At 44.9% G+C, this 19,330-nt stretch overlaps 6 protein-coding genes and 1 non-coding gene across 7 annotated transcripts; 6 read left to right on the top strand and 1 right to left on the bottom strand.

Annotated features, from left to right (window-relative positions):
* Positions 1-732: 732 nt before the first annotated feature.
* JR316_0009577 (Delta(6)-protoilludene synthase) lies at positions 733-2,125 on the bottom strand (the record flags this gene model as incomplete). The annotated part of the gene is made up of 6 exons (XM_047895277.1): positions 733-836; positions 892-1,129; positions 1,188-1,479; positions 1,538-1,712; positions 1,770-1,808; positions 1,879-2,125. 6 exons carry the CDS (start codon positions 2,123-2,125, stop codon positions 733-735), a joined length of 1,095 nt encoding a protein of 364 aa, XP_047744996.1.
* A 2,090-nt stretch (positions 2,126-4,215) lies between these two features.
* JR316_0009578 (Cytochrome P450 monooxygenase 205) lies at positions 4,216-6,780 on the top strand (the record flags this gene model as incomplete). The annotated part of the gene is made up of 15 exons (XM_047895278.1): positions 4,216-4,253; positions 4,329-4,653; positions 4,710-4,845; positions 4,894-4,991; positions 5,051-5,159; positions 5,213-5,291; positions 5,352-5,575; positions 5,627-5,693; positions 5,755-5,953; positions 6,008-6,028; positions 6,090-6,103; positions 6,164-6,295; positions 6,345-6,449; positions 6,504-6,551; positions 6,606-6,780. The coding sequence occupies 15 exons, from the start codon at positions 4,216-4,218 to the stop codon at positions 6,778-6,780; spliced, it is 1,770 nt and encodes a 589-aa protein (XP_047744997.1).
* A 1,656-nt stretch (positions 6,781-8,436) lies between these two features.
* On the top strand, positions 8,437-10,142 carry JR316_0009579 (uncharacterized protein; the record flags this gene model as incomplete). Its single annotated transcript, XM_047895279.1, has 10 exons — positions 8,437-8,496; positions 8,546-8,599; positions 8,653-8,812; positions 8,872-8,911; positions 8,980-9,159; positions 9,216-9,270; positions 9,326-9,507; positions 9,568-9,574; positions 9,635-9,749; positions 9,805-10,142. 10 exons carry the CDS (start codon positions 8,437-8,439, stop codon positions 10,140-10,142), a joined length of 1,191 nt encoding a protein of 396 aa, XP_047744998.1.
* Positions 10,143-10,849: 707 nt separating this feature from the next.
* JR316_0009580 (NADP-dependent alcohol dehydrogenase 6) lies at positions 10,850-12,722 on the top strand (the record flags this gene model as incomplete). The annotated part of the gene is made up of 15 exons (XM_047895280.1): positions 10,850-10,902; positions 10,964-11,078; positions 11,134-11,172; positions 11,226-11,317; positions 11,369-11,425; positions 11,483-11,525; positions 11,572-11,726; positions 11,779-11,820; positions 11,876-11,951; positions 12,007-12,099; positions 12,153-12,273; positions 12,334-12,373; positions 12,435-12,514; positions 12,569-12,635; positions 12,692-12,722. The coding sequence occupies 15 exons, from the start codon at positions 10,850-10,852 to the stop codon at positions 12,720-12,722; spliced, it is 1,104 nt and encodes a 367-aa protein (XP_047744999.1).
* A 357-nt stretch (positions 12,723-13,079) lies between these two features.
* Positions 13,080-14,761, top strand: JR316_0009581 (RUS family member 1; the record flags this gene model as incomplete). The annotated part of the gene is made up of 6 exons (XM_047895281.1): positions 13,080-13,266; positions 13,318-13,327; positions 13,378-13,454; positions 13,512-13,595; positions 13,658-13,980; positions 14,036-14,761. The coding sequence occupies 6 exons, from the start codon at positions 13,080-13,082 to the stop codon at positions 14,759-14,761; spliced, it is 1,407 nt and encodes a 468-aa protein (XP_047745000.1).
* Positions 14,762-16,251: 1,490 nt separating this feature from the next.
* JR316_0009582 lies at positions 16,252-16,323 on the top strand. Its single transcript has one exon. It is a non-coding gene; the product is annotated as a tRNA-Tyr (tRNA).
* Positions 16,324-17,904: 1,581 nt separating this feature from the next.
* JR316_0009583 (Aldo-keto reductase str7) lies at positions 17,905-19,070 on the top strand (the record flags this gene model as incomplete). Its single annotated transcript, XM_047895282.1, has 7 exons — positions 17,905-18,093; positions 18,152-18,178; positions 18,229-18,260; positions 18,313-18,532; positions 18,586-18,635; positions 18,692-18,848; positions 18,906-19,070. The coding sequence occupies 7 exons, from the start codon at positions 17,905-17,907 to the stop codon at positions 19,068-19,070; spliced, it is 840 nt and encodes a 279-aa protein (XP_047745001.1).
* Between the last annotated feature and the right edge of the window lie 260 nt (positions 19,071-19,330).

A 19,330-nucleotide genomic window follows, 5' to 3' on the forward strand; every position in this document is an offset into this window, starting at 1 on the left:
TAAATTTACGGCACACTGTGCACAGCCTTCACAGTGACTGTGGTACGCTGTGCAGTATATCGGAGTGTGAAAAATCACAGTGCAGTCCTGTCCTGTGGCGGCAGCACTACTCTAGTCTTACAAAAAGAAGTTAAGATAAAGCATGTTTTTAAAAAAAAAACGCAGTGCAAGGCGAAGTTGTGTTGGAGAAGTAATATTGGCAAGGGATAGTTTAGGTCTGTTTGGTTTTGCAGATTTGAGGGCCAAAATTGGCAAAATTCCAGACAAGCTCTTAGGAAAGTTTCCCGGAGCCTGAAGCTGTCTTGTCGGTAGCAGCTAGAAATGAAAATAAGCCATTAAAATAAATCAACGGTCAAACCAAACATCTGGTCAATGATAGTATTGGTATTGGTATTATTGCCTTAGCAAAGCCCAGAGTCCAGGCCTGCCCGTCAGGGCCATTGCGAGGAATTAACAGAACTCAATAGATGCCACTTATGATAAATTTATCTTCTAATTGGATCCCATAATACCATATATCATTAAAGCGAGCACTGTACTGATGATCTCGATACCTTGTTTTTATATGGTGGCGTAAACTTCAACTGCGAACAGATACGATAAGGATATTTCCACAAAAATAAAATTGTTATATAATGTATACAAGTTATGAAGAAATCAGTGTAAATCTAAATGATATATCTAAGTATTAGGTTATTAATGCGTCAAACGCGACGAGCCCCAGGCGCGAATTTAAGCAATGATAACTTTGCGAGTTTTCTGGATCTCAAGACCCTCGTCACCGAAGTACCTTCCGGACCCGAAGTTCCACTCGTCGTGACCACGGATCCATTGACCTATTGACAATTAAAAACTTAGCAGGAATTTGAAGGAAGAAAAGCGTGTACTGACCAAGTCCCTCAACGTAAGCTTCAACTTGACGGTCCATTTCGGGGCCGTAAGATGGGAAGTTGGTCTTGGTCATAACCTCCTGGCGCAACTTAAGGAAGTTGTCGACGATCTCGTCGTGGAGATCAGAGATCCACTGAATGCCTTCGTCGACACCAACTTTGTTATTGTGCATCACAACTGTGACAGCGTTGTAGTCGGCGTCGTCAACCAGGATCTCCTTCTTGTAGGAGCACATGTCCTGAGAGTATGAATTAAGGGTCAGATATAATGAATAAGTATTTTCGACGGGAACTTACGTTGGCGAGAACTATCATATCAGTGGTGTCCCTGTTGAGACGAACGATGGTTGGGTGCTCCATGATGTGGTGAGGAATGTCGACCTCGAGGGACATCTCCAAGAAGGTGAAAGATGGGTCAGAACCAATGTTGTCGCGCCTTGCGACCATGTACTCGTCGATGGTGCAGATGTAATGGGATCTGTCGCGGCGAGAAGCCTGCAGGATGACGGAATCGAGATAGGAGCGCCAAGCCTTAACAAAGCGCTCCTTAGTGGCTTGTGGGGCATAAGCGGACGCGCGCTTCCAGAACCTATTAATTTACCGTGCTCAATATATGAATCCTTTGAAATTTTGATATATCAACTTACTGGCGTGCAATCTCGCCGATGATGGGCTCTCCAGCAGGACGGGGCTTGTCAGGGTTAAGAATAGCATCCATGGTGGCCTCGCAGTGGACCTTGGTCTCCTCAGTGTTCAAAGGATCGGTGTGCTCATCGAGAGTAAAGAAGGTGTGCATCAAGTCGCAGGCGCTTCGGAGGTTGTCTAGACCGGTAATTATTAGGACATTGCGATTAAACGTCCGGCGACAAATCGACTTACAATGAGTGGCCTTGGGGAAGGTCAAAGCGGACACAAGACCTGCAAATAGATGAAAATATTCGTTGAGCATCCGGGTTCTGGTCACATTAAAGCGGATAGGAGAACTCACTGAAATCACACTTGTTGAATGCGACCTGCGCAGCGGGAGAGAAAGGCTTGAAGCTTTCAAGCCATGCAACGGACTCGGCTTGAGCGGCGCGATAGTAAGGACTGATGATGCGTTCGTAAGGCCAGTTGCGCAAAGTATCGGGAAGCATGTAGAAAGGAGGCTCCGCGGCCTGTTTCTCTTCAGGGTTGGCAGCCACGGGAACTTTAGGCTCGGTAGAAGCGACAGTTGCAACGTTAGCGGTGGACATCTTAGCGAAATTGAAGATTGAGCTGAGGAGGCTTGGATGAGGTGGCTTGGATGAAAGGTTGAAGAACCTGATGAGGAATTTCTGGAGCGCAGATGCCCGTCTTTATAGGTACTTTCTCAAGTTACCTTGACTAATTATTTTGTGGTCATTCATACATTCCAAGATACGAGCTTGGGGGAGCTGGAAGATTTTTTTACTTGGTACTCAAACAGCTTACCATCGCCGCACCTCTAGCATCACCTCGCGGCCAGACTGATCTACTCCGTCGTTACCGGCGGGGTTGTTCCTGTGCGAGGGAGCGCCGTTGTGGTGAAAATATCACCCAGGTCTAGCTGACTGGGCATCTATTATTCCCTGATACAGAAAGTCGGCGTCGCTTTGGATTTACCCCATTCCTCAACGCAAATCAATTGAGCAAGTTTCTTTGGTCAAAGGCGCAGGGTCACCAAAGATCGTCATGGTACCTTTCAGATACGTTTGAATCAATTTCCCAGTGGGAAATTTCTACTTCAGGTCAGAAAATGAACCCAAACCCTTGCTTTTGGAGACATTTTCCACACTCTCAGTAACTAGAGAATAATTTAAGGATGGCCCGAAGCGTGCGAAGATAACTACCTCCCGCGTAATTCGGTACAACCGTATGATAATTGATTGGAGCTTCCTATGATCGAATCTCTAATAGCCTCCAGCACAGCAAGATGATTACATCCTGATTTCTTTGAAATCATGCGGGACTATCTCAATGAAGGATGCAATGTCAGTATTTTATAGATGGAGCTTAAGCGCTCAAGCTGATACCAATCGAAATATGATCTTGTTAAACATGCTCAATTAGTATATACCATGTCAAAGTCCTCTTGGTTTCGATGGTGTCTCTTACCTCTTCACTACTGCAAAATCATAACGCATTGAGGGTTCGGCTACGGCTGATGTAGACTCATGAATGTGGAAGTCTCCAATCCGCTATCGACAGGACGAGTTTAGGGTGGTCGAATGCAAAGTCGGGGTCCATTTGCTCAGGAATGTTCATTATTGCTCGGTATCTGAATGCTAAACCAACATCACAGGGATCCGAGTCTCTGGCATAATCAACCAAAGATCTTCAGTAACACACATAGACAATGCTCATTAGCCATTCAGGATGCAATCAACCTCAAGAAATTTGCGTATTGGGACCGTCTATGTAGAGCGTACTCGGGTTCCGTATCGTTCTGTGACCATTTCAGTGGCTAAATTAGCCTTTTTTTTACCCCAAATCTACTCTCAGTTGCGTCGTTATTCTTCACATACCGTTCGGCTTCTCCGCTCTCGTTCGGGCTAAGAACATATTTCAACGGATGCGTAGCTAGCGCTGAGAATTTTCATGCAACTTTTAACTAGTATGCGCCCCATCTCGTAGCATGATTGAGCACTTGAATAAAAACATATTTTGCTATGATGCACTCAGCAAATATTCCGATTTGAACATGCCAAATGTGATTGATACTGTTTTCGAACGGCCACTGGCAGTGACTGGTTTTGCCATGTGTTTTCCAGGTCTGAATCTTTCAAACTCTGGCCTAGGGGACTCCGGTAAATGAGATCTACGTTCCGTTATAGAAGTTGTTCCAAAGCGTACCTCATCTTGGTTCCAAGAGCCGGGTAAAGCGCCTCTTATGATATTTCCACTGATCTGACTTTTGCCAGTAACTTTCCAGAGTTGGAAGTGCTAATTATTTCGGGCTGATGGCCGGCCGTGACATTTTTGACGAATCGCCAACAATGTCGGAATCACATAAACATTTTGAAATTTAGGATGTCTGGCTTAAGGAAGTATAGCAGAGTAGACAAGCTTGATACTCATATATATTAACTCAATAAGCTCTGTAATATTTTTATTACATTGCTCTAGTTCTAATAATCAGTTGTAGAAAGGTGCGACCCTCAGATCATGTTCGGAGAATGTCATCCCGTAAAAGTCGGCGGACCTCGTTCGGACCCGGGTTCATGGAGTAATTTTAGTTGAACACCTATTCTTGCATAATACACTTTGGCTTGAACTCCCAAGAAAGCGAGGCAGAGTAGCAGATCCTCAGAATTATCTTGCCTTTATGGAGTTCTCCATGCCCGCAGGACATCGGCGACTTGGGTTGGTTTGATGGGTTCGTCGTCATTCCTTTATACAAGAAGTTTTGAGTAATACTTTTGCCATTCATTTAAGTAGCATTCGATCCTTTGGTGGCACGATATTGGACCTGCTCTCACATCACTCCAGAGACATGAGCTCCGTACTAACATCTGCCGCCTCTTTTGTTGGAGAACTTCCAGCCAGCTTTTGGTATTCCATTCCTCCCGCCATCTTCATTGTTTTTCTTTTCGTACGCGGCGGACTGCGATGGCAAACGTTGAAGAACGTGCGAGGTCCTCCTCAGGGGGGATGGCTCTTGGGTCATCAAACTGAATTTTACCAACAAATTGATGTCGGCGAGCTCGATTTCGCATGGCACAATGCGTATGGTGGTGCTTGGAAAATCGATGGATGCTTTGGGGTATGTTTTTTTTGTTGCAGTGAAATCGAGATGCGTTATCTGACCCTTCAATGTAGCGTAACATTCTGATGCTCTCGGACCCCGCTGCTATTCATCACACCATCCATACCATGGGCTATGACTACCCCAAGACTACTGAGAGTAAAACATTCACTGGCCTGGCGTTTGGACGAGGTGTCTCATGGGCAGGAGGTAAGTTTTCTCTAGTTGCCATGCATACTTAAAACTGATTTTCGGCAGGCGAAACTCACGTTCGCCACCGCAAACTTTTGGCGCCTGCCTTTACCGCCCAGGCTCAACGACCTTTCTATCCCGTTTTCAGACGTGTTGCAGGCCAGGTGAGTACTTTCAATGCATCAGAAGTTCCATTATTTATGCAACTGCCCATCATGGCTAGCTTACTTCCCAGTGGAGAGATAAGCTCCAGGAGGGCGATTGTTCCGAGTTCCAGACTATTGAAATTTGCCGTGGCCTTACCAACGCAACCCTTGACATCATCGGAGAAGGTAAATACCTTCCAGTACTTAATAGGTAATGGGGTTTAACCTCGTCGAAACAGCCGTTTTCGACTACCATTTCGGTTCGCTCGACAAGCTTGGAGAGAAGAACGAGTTTGCTGACTGCTTCCACAACTTATTGTGCGTGGGATATCTCTGGTTGAACATGACTGATTTCTTACTCATATCTGTATTCCATAGCGCCGATTCCAACTTGTTCCCCCCCAATGCCGCTATCCTCTTCGCTGCTAGCTGGGCTTACTGGCCTGAGTTCCTTCTCCGCAAAGTCGAGCATCTGCCATTCCGTCAATTTATCCGGTTCAAGGAATTCCTTACTATCGGCAAAAGACTCGGCAAGGAACTCATCGTCAATCAGGCCGCTGCTGTTGATGGGAAAAAGCGTCGCGACATCTTGAGCATTTTGGGTTAGTTTCGGCTTTTTATTAATCATATTACTACTCTAACAAGTCGCGCAGTTGAAGCCAACGAAGCTACAAAGAAGGCTGACCGTCTCAGTGAAGACGAGGTTCTTTCACAAGTGACGTTCGTATATTTCTGATTATTGACATGGCTTCCGAAGCCTGACGGTTCCACAATCCTTCAGCACGCTTCTCTTTGCTGGACATGAGACCACCGCCACAACACTCACCTGGATTATGTACGAGCTTGCCCGACACCCTGAGGACCAAGAACGCGTACGAGAGGAAATCCGAACTAAGCGCCAGAAGGTCACCGCCAATGGACAAAAGGACTTTACATCCACCGATCTCGAAAGCTTCACATTCACCAACGCTTGTATCAAGGTAAGCAACGTTCAATGCCAAATTTGAGCGATGCTGATCACCAAATTTATGTAGGAGGGTCTCCGTATGCACCCGGTACGTTCGCAAAGATACCACCTCCGCACTAATAAACTGACGTTCTCGGACTCATGTGTAGATTTCTCCCTGGATGTAAGTGTGATTTCCTCAGTACGTGCTTGGAAACACCGCTTATACATAATGCATTCGCAGTACCCGTGAAGCCCGTGTCGACGACGTCATCCCTCTGCATGAGCCCATCATTGGCGTTGACGGCAAGGTCATGAATCAAGTTGAGGTGGTCGCTGGCCAGCCCGTTCTTGTCTCTACGTGTGCTTACAACCGGTACGTTGAAGCCTGGCACATTCAATTGCCCTTTCTTACGCATTCTTAGTCATCCTGCTGTCTGGGGCCCTGATTCTCATGAGTGGAACCCTCGTCGTCACTTGAACCAGGAAATGAAGGACAAACAAATCCCCGTTGGTGTTTACTCCAACCTGTATGATTTCCTTTTCCAAACATGTATATTATCGGTGTTGACACGTCTTCTCAGCTTGACCTTTGCTGGTGGACCTTCCGGCTGCATGGGATGGAGATTTGCGTCAGTCTTTTTACTTAACAGGGCTATATGTTTATACTCAAACATGATTTCCAGCTTGACTGAGATGCAATCGACCGTCGTTGAGCTCGTGGAGAACTTTGAGTTCTGCCCACCTCTAGACAAGAACGCTAAGATGCTGCGCACCCCCGTCGGAGCCATTATGGCCCCTATGATTGAGGGCAAATTCGATGAGCGCACCCAGATGCCTCTCGGCGTTCGCCCTCTGTAAACGAGCCCATCGCGGCAACACCTCTATTCCATTCCTTAATTTTGCAGCATCACTTCATATATGGTATTAGAATCTTATATCAGTCATACTACTAGTCATACAACCCGTCAATGAAATAGACGTGCACCGGCACGATCGTCCCTGTACTTTCACTTTACCAAATATTATTTCCTTTTTGTGCATTACAAAGTGTGATGTGTCGGCCATTACCTGAAGTATAACATCACAACCTGATGGTATTCTGGAAACGGACTCACAAGTAAGAGTTTCCGTAGTGTAATATAGAATTGGCTTTTGTAGAGTAAAGACACCTATAATTCCCGTGAACTGTCTGGGTCTACTTTCGACTCGAATCCGTCGCTGGCTACATAGTCGGCGAAAGATTTTCCATTCCTCGAAGAACTACTGAGATATAATGCTTATCTACTGCCAAATTCGTGGTAACCATTGAGTGACATTGACTTGTGATAGGTATATTTGATTGTCAGGTGGGATAACGAGCTACGGGCAGTGCAAAGTCTCAAGATCTCAATAGTTGTAAAAATAGATTGGGTAAATATGTTGAGATTTCAAGAACAAACTCCATTAATACCATAGTACCACCGACATTGCGATTTTACAATGATATGGTATATGTGGGCTGGTCATAGATCAGGAGGGGTGTGGAAGTGCTATTCTTACAATACGTCACCTACTCGACAGTGAACAAGTATGCTCCCTGAAGTTTCTGTTTTGGACTTAATTTAAAGGCCCACGGTCGGCGAAACTATGCCGAAGCGGAGACTAGATATTTACGGCAAATGCCGCTTTACCAGATACCCTCGGACACAGACATCGTACGAAAGTTCTCCCTTTTTCTCCCGTTCAGTCTCTGATTTCTGTTTCTGGTTTTTGTCATTCTGCCACACAAAAACAGTTATTGGGGCCAAATCGAGTAACAGGTGCCAAACAGACCGACTGTCTCTGACACGTCAAATTGTTGCAACAGCCCGCAACACTCATGACTGGTGCCCCAGTGTAACCACGCTCTAATGCTGCATAATATGGTTCGCCTCTGTGTATAATCATGACATGGTCTAGAAATCCTTATACTGAAGGCTCGTCATATGGCAATAACAGCATATCGATGGAACCGAGACCAGACCGGGAATGGTTGGAATCCGTTCCAGTTCAATCGTTAGGGACCAGCAGTTAACAATAGTATTGCGAACTGACATCAAGGCAGATTGTGCAACGGGTACTTGCACACCAGCTCCGATCATAGTCATGTACTACAAGGTCGACGAGAATTAGACACTTCTTATAATAGCCTGACATCTTGTTATGTTTTATTTATCTGAAGGTCTAGCTTCTCCCTAAGATATTTGACAGTTCTTCACACCAGTCTTCTCCTTGTTTCCCTTCCTCTATCACCTTGGGAGGGTCTCATCATCATTTTTTCTTTCAGGTAGGCCTTTTGTTCTGCACATTCAATGATACTACACTGAATGTTTTGTCTCTTCACAGCAGCTTTTTTATTCCTTACTTTTCCCCTATCTTTATCCATTTCTTTTCCTCTTCTTACCAGGAGCAGGCTTCCTTTTCTGAATCCTACTATCAGCATACGATCACCGACTTTCTTTACTCTTCGAAAAATCACGTTCATTAAGGATCAAAATGTCTGTTGTAACCCCCACCGAGTTAGTATACGGAGATGGAGACAAGGCTGGTGTTGCAGTGCGTCAGGCTAACCAGTTATCAAGACTACATCTAAAGTTTTCCGCAGTTAATCGCATTCCCTGCGTTGATTTCACTTGCGGCCATTGTATCTTTACTTATCGTGGGTCAAGAACATCACTCTACAGACTCTTCATAGCTCAATGATAGGCTCAGTTCAAATTCCCCAAGAGACAAACGTTCCAAAATTCTCACATGCTTGGGTATTTTCTCTCTCTACTTTTTGCCAATGTCTTGCAATCTATCGCCTCTGTAATGGATTTCGAGTGGGTAGCAAAAGGAAGGGTAGTCTCAGGCGGTCTCTGTAGTTCCCAAGGTATGTGACAGTCCTGACATCTTTCTTTGTGGGTATGGCGGAGATCAACCAAATTCTAGGTGGCATCAAGCAGATTGGGAACCTCGCAGCGTCAATTTGGTACGTCGTCTGCAAATGAGATAGAAATAAGCCTCAACATCGTGCTTTGGCGATCTCCACGTTGTCAGGTCGCTAATCATTGCCATCCATCTCTTTCATGTTCTGTTTCTCCGAATCCGTGCTACAAGACCTGTGTTCATTGGAGCCATCATCTCAGCTTGGGCTCTGGTACTTCTTATACTCTTTATCGGACGATTCGGATTTCAGAGGGAAGAAAAAGGGCCCTATTTCGGAATTGCGGGAACTTCGTAAGCACGCCAAACTGTATCATAAAGAAGCTATGTATTTATCATCACATCCGAAGATGTGGGATAACGTCTAGCTATGCTACTGCGCGAGCAGCATTGGATTACCTTTTTGTGTGTAACAGTGATCTGGTACGATGCGACCATCATACTAACTTGTCCAATTTAGTCTTTTCTATCGATTGGGCTGGGACTCGTTCTATACGTACTCGTCCTCCTCCGTGTACATGGGCTGCTCATTAGGGACAAATACCACCATTGGCGTCTAAACTTCCGTAGAAAGGACAACGATTGGAGTCGAGTGATCATCCAGGATAACGCCATCAATGAAATTGCACGGAAATTGGTCTGGTGAGTATCTATTCTTCTTGGTTTCCTGATGGACTACCGTTGATCATTGGCGAATATCAGGTATCCTGTGAGTACACCTGAAGATATCCAGGCCGTCTTTTGGACCACGTAGTTGACGTATCAATAGGTATCATATTCGGTCGTCCTGATCCCCATCACAATCGTTCGAGTTATCCAGTTCAATGGCACGGCTGTGCCATTTTCGATAACAGTTATTACGGGATTTATCTTCAACATGATGGGTATGCCCTTCTTCCTTTTCCATGCTTGTCACCTTACTGATCTTACTTCCCACAGGCTTCATCAATGTAATCATGTTGCTATATATCGACCGTCACACACCTCAAACGGGGTTGCCATTGTTCTCTAGTGCATCCCGAGCCGGCACACCTTTTTCCTTCAATTCCCGTGTAGAGACGCCGTATTCCTTTGAGTCCCGTGCCAAATCTCCTTTCTCTTTCGAGAAAGGTCGTGATGTTGTGGAAATCGACATCAAACCAGAAGACTTTAAACCCTCTTCAAAAAGCTCACAGCAGCCACGAAATGTTCTCGTTAAACTCCCAAAACAGCCTCCCAACACTTTTGTTGCTCCGGATTCATGGAAGACCACTGCCCCTAGGGGAAGGCATTATTAGGATTACGCTTTGACGAACTTTGAAGAAGAGAAACTCTGGCTTTCATTCAGTTGATTTCATTCTTTCTACTTAGGTAGTATGACGAACTTTGTACGGCACTTGTAAAGGCGTGGCTCTTGGACCTTGTACAACATCTCCAACTAACGTAGTAGTTTAGGCTTTATATAACGAGGCTTGAACTATTTGGGCTCCCTGTGAGCTAATTTCTATTATATTAGCATTGAATATAATGGCATTGGGACATGCAGACGGGTTCAGCCATATTCATGATTTTTTATCCACAAGGGGTAGATACTAGACGCTCACTGTTACCTTACTGCCAAGCAGGTCCAATCAGACTATGTCAGACTGAAGTAAGAGACTGTATTTGTACTATGCTCGCCGCCTTATACCATTTTCCTGTATATTTTCAATGTCAACCCCGTGTTCGGACAGATAACACCCAAACTTGGACGTCTCAACTTCAAAAACCCTTTTTGTATTCTTAGCTTACAGCTTGACAATTTTCAAATCAAACCATCGGATCTCATTTCGAAGTCATCTATGAATCACTTATGATGATTGGTGCATTTTGTAGGAAACCAAGGATTCCTTTATAGCGCCTGACGTCATTTGGGGGTTACCCCTACTCTGACTACAAAATGTGATGAGAATTTCCACAGGCTTCCTTCCACAAAAGTTTCCATCCCCACATTTTACAACGCAACATGTCTCAGAACTCATCAAAATTATCCTCAGACATTCAGTGGAAAGGATACGCGTACGTTAACGCGACCATTGCTACCTGGTTCCTATGAGCTTACGGCTGGTTCATTGATCAGTATAGAAAATACGGATGATTGGAGCAACTTCAAAGTAATAGACTTCAAACCTAAGCCAGCTGGCGACTACGATATCGATATCAAGATTGCGTATTGCGGTGTATGCGGGAGCGATGTGCGTGCTGGGTTTCTTAATCAATATTCGTTGACCACTCTGACGCTGCTTTCAGGTCCATACCATCACTGGCGGTTGGGGAGCACCTCACCTGGTGGGTATCAGTATACAAATATTGATGCAGTCAATTCTCAATCCGACTTCAAGCCGTTGATTCCTGGCCATGAAATAACAGGAGTAGCCGCTCGCGTAGGACCGAAAGTCACCAGTATTAAAGTCGGTGACCGCGTTGGAGTTGGGTACGTGAGCAGCAATATATGTCAAAAGGTTTTAATGTCATGGATCTCTAGTGCTCAAATCTGCTCCTGTTTGAAATGCGACTTGTGTAAAGGATATAACGAACAATAGTAAGTGAAAATTTAACCTCCAGCGAGCGCTATTTGCTTCTAATAAAAAAACAATAGCTGCCCTGATGCAGTTGATACGTATAATGGCGTCTATCCAGACGTAAGTTTTGACTGCCTTAAATCTTTCTGTACTCATACGCGTGTAGTCGGGAACTGTCTCCCAAGGAGGCTATTCTACGGCCATCCGAGCACACGAGCATTTCGTGTTCCGGATTCCAGACAACATCAAATTTGAGGAGGCCTCACCGCTCTTTTGCGCTGGAACGACGGTGTATTCTCCTCTTGTGAGACATGGTGCTGGGTACATGGAAATCTTCTCTATTTTCCGACAAACATTTGACGTATAAATTTAGTCCCGGAAAACGCGTTGGGGTCGTGGGGGTCGGAGGTCTCGGGTAAGATTGTTGTTTACTAGTACCATTTGAATTCTTTTATTGACTACGAAGGCAGTCATCTTGCTCTCCAGTTTGCTAAAGCATTAGGATGCGCCGACGTCATTGCTTTCTCTCACTCTCCGTCCAAGAATGTCCGTGTACATCCAAGCACTACATTGATTTGGCCTCTGAACTATTGCAATTTAGGAGGACGCATTGAAGATGGGCGCAACTAGGGTCATCAACACTGGCGAACAAGGCTTCGAGTCTTCAGTTAAAGGCAAACTTGATTTAATAATCGTAGGTCTCAATCTTTTTTATAGTACTGGTCACCTTTCTAACCTATTCAACAGAGTACTGTAGACGATTTCGGTGCCCTACCCCTTCAAGAGATTTTATCCACCCTCAAAATAGGAGGCCGTTATATAATGGTTGGCTTACCCGACGACAACCTGCCAAAGATGAAGGCAATGGGTAAGTGGCGAAAAATGAAATCGATGATAACCTTGGGTAACACATCACTCTATCATTTAGATCTGGTTGCAAAGGGCGTGTTGCTGGGAGGTAGCAAAATGTATGTTCCATTTTTACTTCTCCGTTTTGACGAGCATTTGACGTCGGTATTCTGCAAATAGTGGCAGCAGGAAAGAAATTGTAGAGATGTTGAAACTAGCGTCGGAAAAGAATGTCCGTCCATGGATTCAAGTTCTCCCAAGTTCGTGTAACATTGTTCTCCAGTTTGTGCAGCAAATACTAACCACCGTTTCAGTGAAAGATGCTGGAAAGGCAGTGAAAGCGTTGAACGAGAATAAAGTAAAATATCGTGAAGTGTTGAGGTATGTTATTATTGGCGTCATCTGCGTAAGAATGCATGTTAAATTTCTTTTGGTAGGCAAGATATAGATGGAAAACAGATCAACTAGATCATTATGGATGAAATGGGATCATATCACAGTAGAGTGTAAGCCATTGTAATCATACTTCCACGATCAAAATCCCTCGCCCTATTACAAGTAAGAAATTATAAATCCATTTAATAATAGCATTACCTTTATAATTGAGTTGTACGTTCGTCGCGACCTGAACGCTTCAGATGCCAAAAGTCCCATTTGTAGCCCCTGAAAATTAACCAAGTTAAGACTAAATTAAAGCGGAGATAGAATTTTCACCCGAGGTCCGGAGCACGCCATTTTCAACCGTAACTCGTTACCCAACCAGTGGCTTGTGCCGCTCTGGTAGTTGGCAACTCCTACTGCGACAGCTCTATACGGCTTGAGGTTATGGCCATAATCGAGGAACGCTTGGACACTGGAGGAATCGCCCACACTCAACTCGTTAATAGCATAGTTAAAGCGACGAAGTCAAGTCGACCTGAACACGGAGATAGACATGTTGGAATGGTGTATATAGTCGACCTTTTAACTCGGATGTTCCTACCGTCAGGATATCCCAATAGTGTTTCTCCAGGTGAGCTGAATTTGGTTAATATCTTTATGGTTTGTTGACAACCTTTTGCAGATTATCTTCGGTATGAATCATCCGTCGAGGCCTTGCGATTATTATCCAATACATATGCAGTTATCAAATTCTAAATGCACTGCAAGCGTTTTGTAACTCGTTAGCTGGGATGTTGTCATCGAGGGCCATCTTACAAGGTTAGCTGCATACTTGGTCCTATCTTCATAAGCTGCTGACCATCGTCGTCGTCTCAGGATTTGGTGTAGGGGATCCCACTGCCTCAGCCACCAAGGCACTTCTACTTACAGTGTTACAAGATGTCTTCGGTCGACTGACGAGTACGAGCTGTCCCATCTTGCTCTTATTGTGGACGAACTGACGCAGCGGGATTAATTTGTAGCCATACTGTCCGCACATCTAATTGGGTCTTCTCTTTATCCAGAAGCAAAAACCTATCGGCTGCTTGCAGATGTATTAAACGACACTGCGGTGATTCTGGATACCCTGTCCCCATTCTTCAACACGTTCTCTATACCTGGTCTTCGTGTTGCTTCTCTGTGTCTGAGCGCTATTTTCAAATCTCTCTGCTCCATCTGTGCTGGAGGCTCCAAGGCCGCGATTGCGGTACATTTTGCTACCCCTATTTCCGGTAAAGGCGATGTAGGTGATCTCAATGCGAAAGATGCCAGCAAAGAAACTGTACTCGCTCTTTTCGGCATGCTGGTACGTAACGTTTGCGATTTTGATTAGGAACTGCTAACTCACCAGTTCGGTCTAGCTTGGAACATTAATTGTTCCATATGTGTCGTCCCCTCTATCGACACACATTCTACTCTTCATTCTTGTCTGCCTCCATCTTGGGATAAACTACATCGGCGTACGTTTGCTTATACTGCGTTCACTCAACCGACAGCGACTCGCAATTGCGTGGCAAATGTTTGACGATTCTGTCAAAGGTCACGCCCCTGAGCCATCCGAGGTTGCGCCCCTCGAGCGCATATTCGACTTTTCGGATTTTGTCTATGATGTTACTTCAGGCTCTCCTCTTGGCAGAATTTCTATCGGCTGTTCGTTCTCACACAGGGTTCAAGGCGTATTTCCTCCGTCAGTGTTCAGCCTCTTTACAGAAGAACGTTACGTGATCTGGTTTGAGGCCAGTTGCCTCTGTTCTACTGATGATGGCGATGTTGTGATTGTTGGACCCACGGTTCGTGTGAATATCTTCTTGAAAGAAGGATGTACGGAACAAGATCAGCTCCGTGCCTGGATCCACGCCGTTAATGTATGCCGACTGACACAAAAACCTCCTCGAAAGCTTAGCGCCATGACGGTGTTGAAAGATGCCCATAGCTCGATGTCTTTGCGGTATCAAACTTTTATGAAGAAAATGCAGGCAGCGCATTGGAAGACTGACGACATTGCCATTATGGTCGGCTCCCCGGTTTCCGTCATTGCTGACATCAACCTGGAAAAGCATTCTATAGAAGACAAGAAAACTCGCTAATCAGGTCTTTTTTGTTAGATCTTTGTCGGTAGAATCGACTCTTGGCTTGGTCCACAAGGATAGGCAGGTGAAAAGAGCCAAATCTTTTTAGATGTGCCAGTCACCAGTCATGTATTACTTACACTCTACGATATCTACGTTTATACATCCGTAGGTACGGCGATCTGGGATAATTATACATACTATACTGATCACAAGTATACTAAATTGGCTTGCGTACGTATAAATACCTACCTTAGTAGCGGCTCTTACATCAAGTTTGGCGGTGCGAAAAGGTACTTCCCAGAGCACGTTGAAACAATATATAATTGCATGACTGGTCTCCTCTTTCTTCGTTCGTTCCTTTCTTCCTTTCCTCCCCCCTCCTAATCTGTTTCAAATCCTGTGCTTTCCCTCAAGATCTGACAGAAGCATACCTATTACAAACACTTGTCTTTCATGCGATAAGACCTTCGACACTGTTGCAGGTCTCCGTTCTCATTGTCGCGCCAAAAAGCATGCAACTCCCTTTGTCTGCGACGAATGCAATTTAACATTTGCCTCGTCCATTGCATTACAGTCTGTACGTTCTTATAATTTGATTCTGATTCTAAAAATGTGTTTACCTGATCTTACTCTGTAGCACATGAACTCGCCACGTCACGCAGAGGATGACCTTTTTGACAACTATGAATCCAGCGAAGAAGACGAAGACGGCGATGAACCATACTGTGAAGGTTGCAATCGAATTTTTGTAAACACTTTCAGCCTCCACCAACATCTCGCGTTTTCTGAGAAGCACAATTGGTGTTTTGAATGCTCTCGCGACTTCTCGTTCCAGGGGGCCCTTGTCCAGGTATGTGTACTTCACCATGAAACCCTTATTTGTCCCTCACCTACTTGATCATTAGCACCAGAATTCGTTGGCACACAAAGGTCGCGACTTCAAATGTCCCTTCTGCAACTCTATGTTTAAAAGCACATCTGGGATTGCAATGCACATCGAATCGGGCTGCCACAGAGTCACGCGCCACCAGGTTACAGCTTCACACTCATGTCGACCGGGATGTTGTACTGTTATGTGATTGTACTCGGAAAGGCGGCTTCAGCAGTTAAGTACTACCTAGTACCTGCCATGGGGGTAAACAATAGTAAATTGTAGAAATATTCAAACACTGCTGGCGTCCATCTATATTTAACTGGTAAAAATGGGTTGTAACAATGTCAATAATGAAAAATGTGATCTTTACCATGAAAATTGAAAATAATTTTCGCAGATTAGAATAATGTAAAATTTTGAACTCTTTGCGGCGTTTTCATCACTCGAAAAATGGTTACTTTTTGCATGAGTATTTACACAAAAAATGGGTTTGCTCTTTGAAAATGCTAAGACCTTCAGAAGCAATCGTACTCTAAACTATTGGCTAAAATTTTCAATACTTACCACAATCCTGGTTCTATTGATAATCTATATACGCGTCTGTTGACATATAACTCTCTATCTACCCATGGGTCATGTAGCTCAGTGGTAGAGCATTGGCATATATAGCCGGGAGTCACTGGTTCAACTCCAGTCCTGACCGTATCTTTTCCGTCGTCACCTGATTGAGTGATTCTAACAGCGTCAAATTCTTGTTCCCACTCTTTAGTTACACAATCCAGCCCAAGGGGCCCTCCCCGGAGCTTACCGAGAAATCAACCCTACCCTTGAGGTCAAGGGAGTGGCTATGTTGCTGGTGCAGCAGAGCCTGGAGCTTGAAGACCTGACAAGTCACAAGCAAAACTGCCATTGCACATAATTATATTGTGGTTCACGTAGACCTATGTGAACATATTGTAAGGCAATGAAGCATGCACTTTCTGTCGTCAATATTTGAGGGACAATCATTGGACTGTCGCTCAACACAGCCACTCCCTTGACCTCAAGGGTAGGGTTGATTTCTCGGTAAGCTCCGGGGAGGGCCCCTTGATCCAGCCCATCTATCGTCGACACGTCAATCACGTGTACCATGTGACTTCGCACGGACACCGATTCACTCACTGCCTCGACGCAAGTACTTAGTACTTCACATCTTGAAACACTCACTGTAGTCCCTATGCGTAATTCAAAAGCAACTGTGATGGCAACTAGGAATCTCTTGCAAGGCTCTCCAATGCTGTTAATATTTCCTGTCTCCAGCGTTATTTTGCCAAACAAGTTCTTGAACACTGCAGAAGATGATTGAATATGCTGACGACGACGGCAAGGGATGAATATGGTTTTAAAGTGAATCCACACACACCCTGCGTGGTTCTTATAACTTTTCGTCGAGCGTTTATCAGTGAGACAGTCACTCATCATCTTTACATATCATCCTCGGAACAGCCGTATTATGCGAGTGTTTTATGTTGGTGCGCATATAACCTCCTTTAACGCCATCCACCTGACGCTGCACCACGTATATGCTCACCATGATGACTTTTGCAGATGTGATGTTTGACATGTATGTGTGGAAAGGACTATGTAGACTATGTGGTTAATGCAACCGCACACTCTACAAAGCCTGCGATAAGTATCGGGTCTCCGACACGACACGGACAGTTTGATTCATGACATTGGATAGTTTACTCAACATCTCCATCGTCAGGAGTGCCTCTTGATTTTGTCAAACTCTCTGAAGAGCTTCCCCCTGGTTATGCGACCCCCTGGTTATCGCATAGGCTTATCCGCAAGTTGTGGGCGTTTTGGGGATTCTCATGTCGGCCATGCCGTCGTGACTCGTCGTTAACAAGAGTTAGGTGCCAGTATTAATACTTGAGGCGCAGTCTAGGGAACAAATATCTTCGAAAGACGCAGAACAAATCTCTCAAACCATTCGTATAAACATCATTGAATACGACCATAACCACACAGTCAAGGAAGTTAGGCGCCGACCAGGTCTCAGCCATCGGATTAGGAGTTATGAGAGCATCTGTATTTTATGGTGCTCCGGATAGTGATGAAGAAAGGTTCAGGTATGGCCGTTCCCCATCAAGCCGTTGATTCTGGGTCATGTACTGATTTTGAGCGATGCATAGCTTTTTGACGCTGCACTGGCTGAAGGTTCGACATTCTGGGACACTGCTGCATATTATGGCGATAACGAAGAGTTGATCGGAAGATGGTACGTGCTCACTGGGTCATGATGCATTCGTTGTGTGTTGACATCGAAATTAGGTTCAAGCATTCAGGAAAGCGAGATAAGATATTTATCGCGACCAAAGGGGGCTTTACTCGTGCTGGTACAAACAATGACCCAGAATTTCTTAAAGCTGCGTTAGAGTCTTCGTTGAAAAATTTGGGAGTCGACACGATCGACCTTTATTATCTTGCTGTGAGTAGCCGCTATATATTCAAGGGCTATATCAATTAAGATTGATGATGTTATATAGCGCATTCAACGTACCATTCCTATTGAGGTGATTCCGCCCTGTGCTTTAAACCAATTACTTTGCTGAATGTTATCCAGAAAACCGTCGCAGTACTTGCGGAATTTGTCAAGTACGTTCATATCGAATACCGCTCTCACTCTCTCTTACAATCACACCTGCAGAGCCGGGAAGGTTAAATACATAGGCCTATCTGAATGCTCAGCTGCAACGCTTCGCCGTGCGCACGCTGTACATCCCATCACGGCGGTAGAGGTCGAATACTCTCCCTTTGCACTCGATATAGAAGGGGAGAAAAACGGGCTACTGAAAACGTGTCGCGAGCTTGGAGTAGCTGTCGTAGCCTACTCCCCATTGGGAAGGGGTGTTTTGACCGGTGCATATGTATGTATTTTTCTGTTCCGACCGTCCAACATTCCTTAATCACATTTCACTAGAAATCTCCAGACGACTTCCATCCTGATGACTCGAGGAGGAAGCTCCCAAGGTCCGATAGTTTGAGTTGTATAAGTGTACGGGTGGCCAATCGGCCTTTCATTGCAGGTTCTCCAACGAGGCTTTCCCATACATTTTAAGCCTCGTCGACGTTCTACAGGACATTGCTAAAGCACACAATGCGACGCCGGGACAAGTCACACTCGCGTGGATTCTTGCTCAAGGAGAAGATATCATTCCTATCCCAGGGACAAAGACAGTCAAGGTATGGAGATCACTCACTTATGACATTACTACGGAGCCTGACATAAATTTTCTACAGTATTTATCAGAGAATGCAGGCGCAGTCAACTTCAAATTGACAGCAGAAGAAATCAAATCAATCAGGCAGAGTGCGCAAAACCTGGAATTGGTTGTTGGTGACCTGCCCCGATACCCCGATGGCCTTGCAGGTGACCTGTTTGCAGATACCATTGAATTATCGTAAGCTAACCGCCCACGACACGTCGAACGCGAGGAATATATAATCTGTTTGCGACCTATTAGTTATTGAGAATTCATATCGATGTATCTCTGTCACAAAGAGAGTTGCTGCAGTACATGCCCTTGTTATGATAGATAAGCTTGGACCAACCCTTCGTTAAATCTCTGAGGAAAATTTAGCATCCAGGATGCTGGGAGAACATCGAGCGGTTTATTTGACGTAAAAGATTCTCGGTTAGGTGCTGGCGGTGTATCCTAATGATA

Source organism: Psilocybe cubensis, chromosome 9, assembly GCF_017499595.1.
Source record: "Psilocybe cubensis strain MGC-MH-2018 chromosome 9, whole genome shotgun sequence".
Lineage (NCBI taxonomy): Eukaryota > Fungi > Basidiomycota > Agaricomycetes > Agaricales > Agrocybaceae > Psilocybe > Psilocybe cubensis.